The following is a 15,561-nucleotide window of genomic DNA, read 5'->3' on the forward strand; positions in this document are numbered from 1 at the left end:
CAGCTCTTAAAGGAATGAGCACATCACTTCTTACAAGTTACTAGCATGCTTTCAGACTAGAGGGACAATTCCTATGGAAAAGGAAAACCTGAAGATTCAAAATAATTGATGGAGCAAAATCTTAAAGCAGATGTTCGGGGGTGGGGTCATGGGTGAAAGTGTATGTGACAGTATTGGAGCAGGGAGCAGAAGAGAAATGTTTTCACTTTGATGTGGGCAAGGAGAGTGTGTATAACAGAATCATGAGGCAGAAAGAAAAATCACTGATGGAAATCATTTAGAAGTTGTCAGTCTCCAAGAAGCGTGAATCAAGGTCATTTTGTGCAGAGCTGAACAGACAAAGGATGAGACACCTAGAAAAATGTTGAAATGAAAGAACTATGGAAGGTAATAGGGAATTGATTAGAGCTCAACTGATAAGTTGCCAAAGCTTGATAAGGTGGCTTCTCTTAGCTATATTTCTAGGATCCAGAAGTTTATATTTCATTAATTAGATAATTTAGTAAGTGAACTACCTCCATCATAAATTGAAATGCGTTTGAATTTTATATCAAGATGACAAAGACAATCTATATTGTTCTTATTTAACTTTTGGTAAATGAATTTCTTGTTATATTGGTCTTTAAAATTGAACATATTAAATTTAGACAGCTTCTCATTTTCTGGAAAATAAGTTGGGTAGAGTTAAGATTAAACAATGTTGTACAAGGTGATCAGTGTAACACTGAGATTTTATCTTCTGTATTTTCTTCATATAACTTTGACTAAGATGTGCTGTAATAAGGTATAGCCTTAGTATATTAAATAAAGAGCTATTTATAACATAGAATATAAGCAGTTTTTCCACATACCATGGAAATGGTTCCAGGCCTCATGTGCTGATGGCATGTTTTTATGAACTATGCAAGTCTATTACAGTTATACTTTTTTATGATAGCACAGAGGAAGTAATAGAAGATTATTTTTTTCCTAATCAAAAGCTTCTATAATCCTCTCTAACTGAATATATTCTCTAAAATTATTAATTACTATGTTGTATTTTTAGCAGTGAAAAGAAGGGGAGAAAAGTGATACGAAAATTTAGAAATGTTCCAAATTTTTTCAGGGTTCTTGTTATTTAGTGACATGGTACTTGTCATTCATGCTGGGGGAAAAAACAGTGTCTGTTGCTGTATATTACTTAGAGTATAACTACAGTTCATCTCTGTATGTTTTTCATGAGTCTATTTGTACTTCCCATTGTTTTTCAGAATCTTCAGTCAGTAGCAGTTCCCCAGGATCTGGTCCCAGTTCACCAAACAATGGTCCAACTGGAAATATTACTGAAAATGAGACTTCAGTTTTGCCACCTACTCCTCATGCTGAAGTAAGGCTCTTATTATTTTGGTTGTTTTTAAATCTTTGATTAGTCCCCTAAAACTCAGTGATATTTCTGAATTGAAGTTTAAAGCCACCTGACCTTAGTTACTTTTCTGATAGGTTTATAATGTGTGGAACTGAGTAAACATGATTTATTTACAAAGTTTGGATGATAATCACAGGTTTGAAAATACTGAAATGTAATCCTCAAAAAAAAAAAAAAAACCCACACACTCTTAGTTATGCTGAGGATACACTCACTGCCCAGTAACTGTACAACCCTGTAAGTCCTTCTTCATGGCTCTTGGTTATTCTGCTGTGAGTAGACACATCAGTAAGTGAAAACAACTTCATGCAAACATTTCAGGGAAACGGTTGCCCAACAAAGTAGGTTTTATCCATTTGACCTGAAGAGTAATGAAAAATAGTTGTAGTATCATAGTTGAGGAACAGAGTTCCACTAAGCAATGTGTTGAGGACCTTCTGTATGCTATTCATTTTGCCTGGCAATGAGGATAGACAGATAAATGATATATGAACTCTGTCCTTGAAAAACAAAAGATTCAAGAAAATGGGTCTGAAATAACACATGATTTGTTGCAGCCAGTGATACAAGAATAGAAAACAGTAAATTTGGAAGTCAACAAGAATTTGTCTGTGTGTATAGACAATAGAATGGGAAAGACTAGAGATCTCTTCAATAAAATTGGAGGTACCAAGGGAATATTTCATGCAAAGATGGGCACAATAAAGGACAGAAAGGACAGAAATGGCAGGGACCTAATGGAAGCAGAAGAGATTAAGAAGAGGTGGCAAGAATACACAGAAGAACTATCCAAAAAAAGTCTTAATGACCCAGACAACCACAATGGTGTGGTCACTCACCTAGCACCAGAAATCCTGGAGTGGGAAGTCAAGTGGGCCTTAGGAAGCATTACGACAAATAAAGCTAGTAGAGATGATACAATTCCAGCTGAGATATTTCAAATCTTTAATAATGATGCTGTTAAAGTGCTGCACTCAATATGCCAGCAAATTTGAAAAACTCGGCAGTGGCCACAGGACTAGAAAAGGTCAGTTTTCATTCCAATCCCAGGGAAGGGCAATGACAAAGAATGTTCAAACGACCATACTGTAGTGCTCATTTCAAGTGCTAGCAAGGTAATGCTCAAAATCTTCAAGCTAGACTTCCAACAGTATGTGAACTGAGAACTTCCAGATGTACAATCTGGCTTTAGAAAAGGCAGAGGAACCAGAGCTCAAATTGTCTTCACCCGTTGGATCATAGAAAAAGCAAAGGAATACCAGAAAAACATCTGCTTCATTGACTGTGCTAAAGCCTTTGATTGTGTGGATCACAATAAACTATGGAAAATTCTTCAGGATATAGAAATAACAGACCACCTTACCTGCCTCCTGAGAAACCTGTATGCAGGACAAGAAGCAACAGTTAGAATTGGACATGGAACAGGCCGGTTCCAAATCGGGAAAGGAGAACGTCAAGGCTGTATATTGTCACCCTGCTTATTTAACTTATATGCAGAGTGCCTCATGCGAAATGCCACGCTGGATGAATCCCAAGCTGGAATCAAGACTGCTGGGAGAAATATCAACAACCTCAGATATGCAAACACTACCACTCTGATAGCAAAAAGCCAAGAGGAAGTAAAGAGCCTCTTGATGAGGTGAAAGAGGAGAGTAAAAAGCTGGCTTAAAAGTTAACATTCAGAAAACTAGGATCATGGCATCTGGTCCAATCACTTCATGGCAAATAGAAGGGGGGAAAGTGGAAACAGTGGCAGATTTTATTTTCTGGCCTCCAAAATCACTGCGGACAGTGACTGCAGCCATGAAATTAAAAAACGCTTACTCCTTGGAAGAATAGCTATGAGAAACCTAGACAGTGTATTAAAAAGCAGAGACATCATTTTGCCAACAAAGGTCCATACAGTCAAAGCTATGGTTTTTCCAGTAGTCATGTACAAATGTAAGAGTTGAACCATAAAGAAGGCTGAGCACCAAAAAATTGGTGCTTTCAAACTCTTGAGAGTCCCTTGGAGAGCAAGGAGATCAAACCAGTCAATCCTAAAGGAAATCGATCCTGGATATTCATTGAACGGACTGATGCTGAAGCTGAAACTCCAACACTTTGGCCACCTGATGCGAAGAGCTGACTCATTGGGAAAGACCCTGATGCTGGGAAAGATGAAGGCAAAAGATGAATAGGGCAGCAGAGGATGAGATGGTTAGATAGCATCACCAACACAATGGATATGAGTTTGAGCAGAGATAGTGGAGGACAGAGGAGCTTGTCCATGGGGTTAAAAAGAATTCGACACATCTTAGTGACTGCACAACGCAATAGACTATGTATGTAGTTTCCATATCAGGCTAAGCAAAGGCAACAGCCACTCCTATGGAATCAGCTGTTTTGGAGTCACCATCATTGACTGAAATTCTGAGTTTTCTTCTCTGTCATTATAATGCTTCCTTGTCATGCATTGCTCGCTACAGGAGAAGCTGGTATAGTAACTTCTCATATATAACTGTGACATGTGTCTTCCATTGTACTCTATAGAGTCTTGATACTTTGGAGCTGAAAGAGATTGATCCAATCTCTGATTCTTGAATCATCTGCTTTTCTGATATGTGATTACCAGACTTCCACTGGAGCACTCTTATTCAAAGGGAACTCACTTCACTCTTTCCTCACGCAATCTAGTTGATTTTGGACAGTCAGCTTGACTGATAAAAAGTATCTTCTATATGTTATGCCAAAATATATGTCTATAATTTCATACATACTAACATAAATGTATAATAATTTATTTATAAGTCATAAATTATCTGGCTAATTGAAAGCAGACACCCAGAGGTTATCCGTGATAGGGAAAGAACTGGAATCAGTGAAGTCACTTCTTACTTGAGTCTTGAGTTTTGGTTTCCAGAAGACAGAAGGCAAAGTCCTTGTACTGACCAAAGAAGATGATCTAATAGGAGACCATCCAATGCATGACCCATATTTATGCTACATTGGTGGGTCCCTCATCCCCATCCCCAAGGATGTCTTGATGTAGACCAGGGAAGGGGCACACTCTCTCCTTGAGGGGTTGTAACCAGAATATATAAGGCTGTAGCCCCAATTTTTATAACTTTAAATTGTTAATTTAATTTAAAGAGCCCCAGATTTTTAGTTTCCTAGGTATCTGGAAAAAGCAAATGTAAATCCTTTCTACATGAATACACATTCATTTTATTTTACTTATTTTTTAAAGATTTATTTATTTGTTATTTGTTTTATTTTTGGCTATGGTGGGTCTTCATTGCTGCACATGGGCTTTGTCTAGTTGCAGCGAGCAGAGGCTTGGAGAAGGCAATGGCGACCCACTCCAGTATTCTTGCCTGGAAAATCCCATGGACGGAGGAGCCTGGTAGGCTGCAGTCCATGGGGTCGCTAAGAGTCGCACATGACTGAGTGGCTTCACTTTCACTTTTCACTTTCATGCATTGGAGAAGGAAATGGCAACCCACTCCAGTGTTCTTGCCTGGAGAATCCCAGGGACAGGGGAGCCTGGTGGGCTGCCGTCTATGGGGTCGTGCAGAGTCGGACACGACTGATGCGATTAAGCAGCAGCGGCAGAAGAGGCTACTCTCTGGTTGTGATGTGGTGGCCTCTCTTGTTGTGGAGCATAGCCTCTAGGTGTGCAGACTTCAGTAATTGTAGCACATGGGCTCAGTAGTTGTGTCTCATGGGCTCTAGAGCACAGGCTCAGTAGTCTGATGCACAGGCTTAGTTGCTCCGAGGCATGTGAGATCTTCCTGGGCCAGGTATCAAACTGGTGTCTCTTGCATTGCAAGGTGGATTCTTAACCACTGGACCACCAGGGAAACCTCTCACATTCATTTTGGACTTCAAAATTTTCTCTCAGTTTTCCAAGGAAAATGAACAGAATAGATAGGAAACTCTCTTACTTGTGACCATCTTTCAGCCTTGTGAAGAATACTATTCAAGCCACTGCATTTTCTCCAGACCTCCATCTATTTCTTGTTTCTTACCATCCCATTGTCCCTTTGCTTTTCATTTTTCTTTTTAAACACGACACCAGAGGAAATAAATATTTCACATATATTTGTGACCGTTGACGTAAGATTCTTAAGACTATTGGTTATAGGCATTGTATTTCTGTTAGTGCAATTATAAATTATATCTCAACATCAGTCAGTTTTCTGCAACCCTTTAATGAATTTTCAGAGAAAGTACAACTTGGTCCCAAATATTTCTAAAAAACTTTAGATTTCCATTTCCTCTCAGCTTAAAGAATGTGATTTGAAAAAAAAAAAAAAAAGAATGTGATTTGGTAGCACAAACACTAAAGGATCTGGATTCTAAAATGGTTCTGGATGAATTCTGTGTTCTTAGGAAATGAAAACACACTAAACTACATTCATTCAACAGCATTCATGATTTTTCGAAATGCATTGTTCAAAGGAACAGAAGACCACTTATAGCTTGATGGTATTTTGTGAAGATTAGAAACAGCAGTTCAATGTTTTGATCAGGAAAACATATGTAGATAACAGTATATTTTTTAAAAAATCAAAAGAATTTTAAAAAATCAAAGGGGTAATGAACACAAAATCTAGCATGATGGTTACCTCTCAGGAAGGAGAACAGTGGAGGGGACATGGTTTGCTACAAAAAATGATGATACATATATACCTTCATTATAAATACAAATATATGCATGCAGTACTTAGTATAACAAAGAAATACATATTCATAAGACTTGAAATAAATGGGAAAAGATGAGATTTTCTCTTTACTTCAAGATTTTTAAAACCTGTTAAGTAGCTCACATTGTGTGACCCTATAATTAAATTTAAAAAATATGTACAATGGAGACTGTAAATTAAAGGAATTTGCTTGTATTATTTTAATCTGTTTTATACTTCTAAAACCTTTACTGATACCTAAACACAAATATCTGTTTAGATGCCCAACAATTAGCTCTTCAGCTAATTGTTGAACATATCCTTTCCTTCTACCTCCACCAGTTTAAAAAAAAAACAGAAGGAAATGTGATTTAATGGAGTTTGAAAGAGTAGAGGTATTTCTTCAGGTCAGTGACAGGACATTCACCTCCAGAGCTGGGAAGACTAGTTCAAAAGCAAGCAGTGACTTACTTCATAATGAATTAATTGTGTGCCTGAACTATGATCCAAAAGGCCAGGTGGGCAGACCTTTATGCACTGATGGGTAGCCTCTCCATGGCCCAGAACAAAAAATCCAACCCTGATGACTAACATGTGCTTTTCTGCTGCATTGCATTTACAGAGGTCTGTAGCATAATTCATACTGGGGAGGTGAGGAGACAGCAGAATTCAGACTGAAACTGTCAGCAAATTAATATGCTAGCTTTGTATCACCAAATCCTTCCACCTAAACTAAAGAAAGGTGGAAAAAAAATGTTTTTCAGCCAGTTTTTGATTAATGATCATTTTGAATTGTGTGATATTTACAGACACCCTCTAAGATTAATAATAGCATATAATTTCATATCAAAAGAAATATTTGGGGGTATGAAAAATTTACATCATTACACTTTCAAAAATTATGTTAGTTGCATACTTTACCATTTATAAAATAGGTTTATTCTACCATCTTTGCTTAAGTAGTAAAGTTTTGCAAAGCAGGTGAGTTTTCATTTTTAAGATAGTATAACAGTGTACCTTTGAATCAACTCTCTATTCTGTGACCTGAAATTAGAAAAGCATGTCACATAATTCTTTCAGATCCCATGTAGATGAATGGGATTCTACTCCCTTTTTACTGTTTAGGAAATAGGAAAGTAAACTGTATTTCAGGCTGTTCTTGAAACTTAGGTAAAAAGAAAATTTCTCTCTTATAATTCATCTATTCTGTGTAATTTAGATAAAGGTTAAGACAGAAGCAAGAGGAGAATTTACTTTTAAGTACAGGCTAAAGAAACAGTACTGTGAATTCAGATATTTTACTCTTGCATTCAGAAGGCTACCAAGTAACCCGGCTGCAAAACCAACTACTTGGTCACCATTGGTTAAGTCGCTAAACTTGCCCTGAATCTTAGATTATTTATCTAATAAAGATAGTGTAAATAATACCTACCCCAGCAGCTTTGTTGTGGAGGATCATTATTTGGAAGGCAGGTGGTGAATTGTGGAACAAGTTCATTTTTTGTTGTTATTAATACTGACTCCTAGTAGGGAAAACTCATTAGTATGTTTGTCTGCAAGCCAGAAAATCTCATGTGAGAATGAGCTTCCATATGCTCTGGCCACTTCTATTTCTCTAGTTTCTTACACATGCCCTGTCCCAGACTCTGCATCGCTGGAGCTACTTGGTTTCCCCATTTGTAAACTTGGTTGGGTTGCTGAAACCTCAGGAGTTTCTATTTCCAACTCCAGTCAGAGATGTCTTTACCTATCTAGTTACTTTATTGTTAATACTGTAGGCCTGTGGGTTCAAATATGTTTCCGTGAATATCAGCACCATTATTTTAGGCTCGGTAGATTTATTTGATAGCTATTTTAACAGTAGCCAAACAGCTGGTTTATTTCTAGTTGAACATTAGTGGCTGGCTCTGCTCTGTGATTTTTTAAATAATTTTTTCCAGCAGATACAAATGATTTTAAAAATGGATTCTAATAACAAGGTTAAGTACTCTAAAATCATTTGAAATGTCACTTGTTTTGCCCCAATCTCACATGACTCATCTGCTGATTGTTTCATAATAGTTGTTGTGACATTTGCTGTAAATGTTATGCTCGCTTCTGAGCGGGTGTGGGTTTTAGATGGCTGCAAATAAGACACTCCTCATCCAATCCCCCAAGGGAAAAGAGGTTGCTATGACAAAAGAATCATTTACTAGGAATAACATGAGTCAATATTGCAAACCAAGACTTTTAACAAAAACATCAGTGACTTTTAAATACAAAGGAAGCCCCTGTCAAATAATTTTTTGTCTCCAAACCATTTTATAATAATAACATTCTTGAAAACCAAGTGAAAGTGAGTGTTAGTTGCTCAGTTGCCTCCAATTCTTTGAGACCCTATAGACTGTAACCCGCCAGGCTCCTCTCTCCATGGAATTCTTCGGGCAAGAATACTGGAGTGGGTTGCCATTCCCTTGAGTGTCCAGTAAAAATGAAAACTTAGAGATTTTTACTGCCTAAAAAATTTATCACATGGCGATATTAATTTTCTATCAGCTGTCTGAAACAAGAAGAGGAAATAAATGCCATCCTGAAAACTACCATGAAAGCCATCAATCAGTTCAGTTCAGTCGCTCAGTCGTGTCCGACTCTTTGCGATCCCATGAATCGCAGCACTCCAGGCCTCTCTGTCCCATCACCAACTCCGGGAGCTTACTCAAACTCGTGCCCATCAAGTTGGTGATGCCATCCAGCCATCTCATCCTCTGTCGTCCCCTTCTCCTCCTGCCCCCAGTCCCTCCCAGCATCAGGGTCTTTTCCAATGAGTCAGCTCTTCGCATGAGGTGGCCAAAGTACTGGAGTTTCAGCTTCAGCATCAGTCCTTCCAATGAACACCCAGGACTGATCTCCTTTAGGATGGACTGGTTGGATCTCCTTGCAGTCCAAGGGACTCTTCAAGAATCTTCTCCAACACCACAGTTCAAAAGCATCAATTCTTCAGTGCTCAGCTTTCTTCACAGTCCAACTCTCACATCCATACATGACCACTGGAAAAACCATATCCTTGACCAGATGGACCTTTGTTGGCAAAGTAACATCTCTGCTTTTTAATATGCTATCTAGGTTGGTCATAACTTTCCTTCCAAGGAGTAAGCGTCTTTTAATTTCATGGCTGCAGTCACCATCTGCAGTGATTTTGGAGCCCCAAAAAATAAAGCCTGCCACTGTTTCCACTGTCTCCCCATCTATTTGCCATGAAGTGATGGGACCAGATGCCATGATCTTAGTTTTCTGAATGTTGAGCTTTAAGCCAACTTTTTCACTCTCCTCTTTCACTTTCATCAAGAGGCTTCTTAGTTCCTCTTCACTTTCTGCCATAAGGGTGGTATCATCTGCATATCTGAGGTTATTGATATTTCTCCCAGCAATCTTCATTCCAGCTTGTGCTTCTTCCAGCCCAGCATTTCTCATGATATCCTCTGCATATAAGTTAAATAAGCAGGGTGACAACATACAGCTTTGACATACTCCTTTTCCTATTTGGAACCAGTCTGTTGTTCCATGTCCAGTTCTAACTGTTGCTTCCTGACCTGCATACAGGTTTCTCAAGAGGCAGGTCAGGTGGTCTGGTATTCCCATCTCTTTCAGAATTTTCCACAGTTTATTGTGATCCACACAGTCGAAGGCTTTGGTGTAGTCAATAAAGCAGAAATAGATGTTTTTCTGGAACTCTCTTGCTTTTTTGATGATCCAGAGGATATTGGCAATTTGATCTCTGGTTCCTCTGCCTTTTCTAAAACCAACTTGAACATCTGGAAGTTCATGGTTCACGTATTGCTGAAGCCATAGGCAAACATTAAACAGTTAAGAACTTTTAAAAATTTTCATTATTTACTTGTTTGTTTTTAATGTGATTCTTCTTTTTATTTAGATAGACTAGATTTAGGGATTTGGAACCTTTTATTAAAGGCAAAACAGTTTGAGGCTTACAAGCGTGTCTCCCCAGATGCCACTCTAAGAGAACAGACATTACCTCGTAGATCTAGTCAGCTGCTCCCGTCTTAGGAGCTGCCCTGAGTCACAAGCTACTGAGTAGTGGAGCTTGAGCATAGGATACTTTGACTACATTGCTTTACCCCAGTCCAGACTGCTGCTCCAAAACCTTATACTTATATTCCTTTTCTAATGCTTATGCATATTGTATATAATTTTGAACATGCAGCAACTTAAAATTTTTGCATCCACTTTTTCTATGCGCTTCTTAAAAAGTAGGTGATGACATATATAGTGTTCTGTCAGGGGTCATCTATTGACTTCTTTGTCTTAAGAGTAATAAAGGTATTCCCTTCCCTCCCTCTCTCCTACCCTTCCTTTCCTACTCCCTCCCTTCCTCCTTCCCTCCTTCCCTCCTATCCTGACTTCCATTTTCATTGCCCCTATAGGAAGTCATTTTCTCCTGTTTTCTTGTTTGTTTGTATAGCTTCTTACATGAAACATGTATCTTTTGCTTTGTGCTCATGAATTTTAATGGGTATGCATGGTTTGGTGTCATCAGTCTCTTTCCATTTCTTATTTTTATGACTAAGCATGTCTTTGTTACACCCACTCATATAATGGATACATATGCCTAATAGTTTGCTTTTAAACACTAGTAATCCATGGCGAGCACTGCTCCATTTTCCCTACCTATTCTCCAGTTGGATGTCCCAGTGACCTCCAGTTCTCACACCACCAAAAAATGCTCCATTGTGCATATGTATATGCATCACCTTGTAACTAAATGAGAATTTCTTGAAAAGCAGAAGAATCTCTGGGTCATGGTGTACAGTGCTGAAATGTTCTCCAGAATAGCTATGCCAGTCCACAGTCTCACCAGTAATGTGTGATGGTTTTTACTTTCTTAGATCCCTTGAACATTTAACATCGTCTATTTTTCTAATTTTTGCCAGTGTCCATTTCATAAGAGAAGTTGAATCTTTTGCTTGAAACCAATGTCTTCTTGATTTCAATGGCTAAATAAATAGATCTATTGAGATACATGTAATTTTTCAGTGTATGGGTATTTTATTATTAATAAAATATTAATTTTATTTCAACATTATCCATAAGATATTATTCCAGTTGCCATGATGGTGAGAAAAGTAATTAAAACTTGAAGGTCATTATTAAAATATGGATAGGCCTCCCCTGCCCCAACACCCAGTTCAGTCATACCCCTCTTTCCAATATCATGCTCTTTCTGGTGAAATGCTAGTTATCCATCAGAGCCTAGTTTAAAATTGACAACCTGCTCTGTGCCATTGAAGTGTTTTAACCATACTCTAATTATGGTAATTATTACAGGTCATTAGAGCCAGTTCTCCACTTTTCTTTGCACTTGTGTGGTCTAGGGCATCTCTGTACCCTTCCCACCCTGTACCACCCTGTTGTGTGTGTCGCTCAAGCGTGTCCGACTCTTTGCGACCCCGTGGACTGTAGCCCGCTGGGCTCCTCTGTCCATAGGATTCTCCAGGTGAGAATACTGGAGTGGGTTGCCATTTTCTTCTCCAATACCACCCTGTTAATCTAACTTAATTGTAATTCATTTCTTTGTGCATGTTATGCGATAGCTGTTGTACATTAAATATTTCCATTTTATCTGACCATAGCAATAGTTTCTGACTCTGAAAAATTTTTAGATTAAAACCATCTTCCCTGTGTTCTAAGATATGAAACGTTGGTATCTTAGCATAGCCTTGTTTGAAGGGCTGGATCAGTTTCAAGACTACTTCCTGGAAAAGCCCTGGCCTTGCCTGGAAATACTTGTAAGTTCACCTCAGTGCTAAGTTGGGGTAACCTTCCAACCTTGCAAGAATGCTGGTCAGGATCCTTCACTGACTCAGTGAAACGGCCCCTCTCACCATCTGTTCCTCTGACTTTAAAGTGTGTCTGCGCTCTTTTAACAGTGTACAGTACAGCTCCAGTTTCCTATTACGAAATATTAACCTGAAACAGATAGCTTGCTTCTATCAAAAAGTCAAATCAAGGAAAGTTATTAAAGAAGATAATTTGAGAAAAACATTATTTCAGTTCTGTCTGAATGGATTTTATCCATTGGAAGTTTATGTACATGCTGTGCTTATTTCTTGTCAGTAAATTGAAGGAAACAAATTATGTCCAAGTCTCTGAAGTTCCATGATGTGATATATACCAGTTAATTTCTGTGGGAAGAGCCAGCTCTAGCTAGTGAACTTCGGGACTTCAGACTTTCCTTATTCCTCAGGAATTGTCTCCATGACTTGGAAATCCTGATGTCTATCAGGTCACCAGGGCTTCTGCTTTCTTCTCACACGAGGCTCACTGGCTCCCAGTTGGACACTTTTTTTCTTTTCCATAAGCCCCAAGACTAATTGTGCTTCCTCTTTTTCTCTCAAGCTTCCTCCTTCTCCATACATTTTTGTGGTTCCCTTGTCCTGCAATAATGGCTCCAGAGCAGTGCATAGCTTCTGGAGCAGTACCTGACAACAAATCATCCAGCCTTGATCACTTTAAAAGTTTTATTGCTGATCCCACTGGGAGCCAGAATTAGGGCAATCACTCAGTTCCTTCATCCATAACGAGAATATAAGGTGTGCTGGAGAGTGCCTGGGAGGACTATGGTCGATGCCCTAGAACTCCCTGGCATAGGCCTTGAGACATGGTAGGTGCTGTCCTAGAAACAGCATGAAACCACAGGGGTCTGAACTCTCAGAGTATGAACATTCCCTAGTCCCTTCACTTTAGTCAAAAGCTCCTGTGAGCAGCCAGTGTGCTACTGCAGTTATTACATGTGAGAAGAAACCTTTTTCTCACTTTGGTATAGATTTGCTTCCTATGATGATGTGGGAAGATGTCACACAAATTCTGTCTGGGAAACAAAGATAACCTGTTTTGTGAGGTTGTGGTAACTTTTGGTGTATTTCCCTAGTGCATGTCAAGTCTCTGCTGTGAGATACAGATATAACCTTGAATGAGTATTGTACATGATTTAAAGTAATTTTTTCCCCACATTTATTTGTCTTCCGTGAATACAGATAAGCAGATGAAATACCCTTTTATTATAAATGACTGCTTGCTGCCAATAAGCTTGTTAAAGTATTTTTGCTTCCTCATATACTTTTTTATTTGCATTCAGGTATATATTCTATATTTTAAATTCATGGTAGAAGCATAAGCAAATCAGTCTTATGAATCTTGGCTTTTTAAATTAGAGCAAATATATAACCATTGTTGGTATCTCCTTAAGTAAAATTGCAGTCTCATACATTGTAATGATAAAATCTTTTCCAACAATCTTCATGGGTTTTCAACAACTTTAATTTTGTAAAGGCTTGCGTATAAACTCAATGTAATATTAAAAGTTTCAGTGCATTTCTTGCTTTTCATGAGCAAATATCTGACTTGTTCTTTTAAGAAAAAACAAACTCTGAGTTAGTTTGGAATTCCAAGTTGCAATGAGAAGAGTCCACCTTTAGCCCTCTGCTCTTATTATGTTAAGACTACGACTCATCTCCAAACAAACGTATGATTGAGGTGATGTTTTGGAATAACATCCTGTGTTTTGGTGGTGCATCACTCTTCAGTGACATTCTGAGGTTGCATTGTATTAGCACATGATATTTTCCCCAGTTAATTGATATCCCAGGTTTGTCCAGGGGAAAATCTACAGCTCCCCCAAACATACTTGACAAGTTATTATATTTACTTTAGTCAAAGCCCGTGTGTGCAATATCCCTCTTGGAGGTGGTCTCTTATTGGAGTCCCATATGCTTTTTGTTTGGGAAGAAAGCAGTCACTGTGTCATACTGTTACATGAAGTATTCTTTTTCAAGGATGTTGTTCCCTTGGGGACCATATCAGGCCAGAGTTCCTTAGTCGAATAAGACCTTTGTAACTCTTATTGTATAAGAGTTCTGGGAGGGAAGCAAGAGTTAAACAGAAAATGTAATTCAAGCAACCATATTAGGCCACATGTGGGAAAACATGACTCTTGGTATTGGATTAAAAAAAAAGGTTATTTGTTGTAAAAAGGTCCATGATGCCAAAATGTTCAAGGTATTCCAGTGTAAATGAAGACTAGTGAGACCCAGGGAACTCATAACATTCTCACATTTACTTTAGTTTCTGAATATGAATGACTTAAAAACAGCACACAGAGTTGTCTATTCACAAATTTTAAACAATGATATGATTAGTTAGTATAGAAGTCCTATAAAGCAATATTTAATCTAAGATTTTCTCCTGTGTGTTTTCCCATCAGTAAAATGATATTTAATACATATGAGAATAATGATTATAATGGCATTACATACATATTCATCACTCAGTAACACAAAATCTATTTATACTCATAAAGATTACTCAATTTAATTGTTGTGTGTTTCCAATTGATGACAAACACACTGATTATATTCCATAAAAGTAGAAATTTAAAAATTAATTTTTTCAAAATGAATTAGAAAGTTTTTTTCAGATATTACAATTATATCTGATGAAGAAAATTTTAATTTAATTATTGCATTTAACATTTTTGGATACAGAAGTCATAAAATACTTGTGAATTCTTCATTAAAATACTTAAATGTTTTGACAGATTATAATAAAACCTATTTTCTGAAATTGAACATTACAGTAAACTTTGTGATATTATAATATTGTGCGAATCCCCTTTCACTTTTTTTTTTTTAATAGAAAATGGTTTCACAGCAACGCATTCTAATTCACGAAGATTCCATGAACCTGCTCAGTCTTTATACCTCTCCCTCTTTGCCCAACATCACCCTGGGTCTTCCAGCAGTGTCAACCCAGCTCAATGTAAGTCATTGCCCTGCATTGGCCTAAACCAGCCCGAGGACTATTTTCCTAGGGGACCTCTCATTCTTTACTTGTATATTTAGACTTCAGGGAAACTTGGTAGTCTACTTCTCCTTCACTATTGGCCGAGTTGTTGAAAGATACTCAGTTTGACCTCACATTAAAGAATCATATTGATTCACATAATAATATATACAAATAATAACTAACATTTGTATAATGCTTTGTAGGTTTTAAAAAAGAAAGCAGTCTCCAGGTATATTATTTTGCTAGCTCCACACAACCATCCCATGAAATAGATTACAGACCACATTTTAACAGAAGAAGCAGCCAAGACTTGGAATGCATAAAAGTCCAGGATCACAAGCCCAGCAAGTAGCAGACCTGGACCTCAACTCAGGCCAGTGCTGAGAGGGCAGTGTCTGAAGCACAGCAGCATGTTTAAAGAGTTTATTATGTGAATGACTTTATTTTGAGAATTTAGATCCCTGACTCAGTGGTACTGGAGAATATATATCTGGAAAACCTCTCTGAGAACAATATTAAACTCTTCCTTGGAAATTCAGAGTGAATCAATTACTTTAAAAGTCTCAACAACTGAAGTAGGATTTTTTGGAGGTAATTGTCCAGCTAACAGGAGACAGCAATAATTATATTTCACACATATTCTCTAAAATA

The 15,561-nt window shown here is 37.8% G+C and overlaps 1 protein-coding gene across 8 annotated transcripts in view; it reads left to right on the forward strand.

Moving 5' to 3' along the window:
* Positions 1-15,561, forward strand: part of HDAC9 (histone deacetylase 9) — an 896,685-nt gene that overhangs the window by 501,350 nt on the left and 379,774 nt on the right. For all 8 annotated transcript variants that reach the window (XR_009696639.1, XM_061165031.1, XM_061165032.1 and 5 more), the window contains 2 exons: positions 1,251-1,366; positions 14,761-14,883. Coding sequence is in view for 7 of the 8 variants with exons in the window: in XM_061165031.1 (XP_061021014.1) it covers positions 1,251-1,366; positions 14,761-14,883 (239 nt within the window). In the remaining variant the exon portion in view is untranslated. The remainder of the gene's footprint in view (positions 1-1,250; positions 1,367-14,760; positions 14,884-15,561) is intronic.

Source organism: Dama dama, chromosome 18, assembly GCF_033118175.1.
Source record: "Dama dama isolate Ldn47 chromosome 18, ASM3311817v1, whole genome shotgun sequence".
NCBI classification, from domain to species: Eukaryota; Metazoa; Chordata; class Mammalia; order Artiodactyla; family Cervidae; genus Dama; species Dama dama.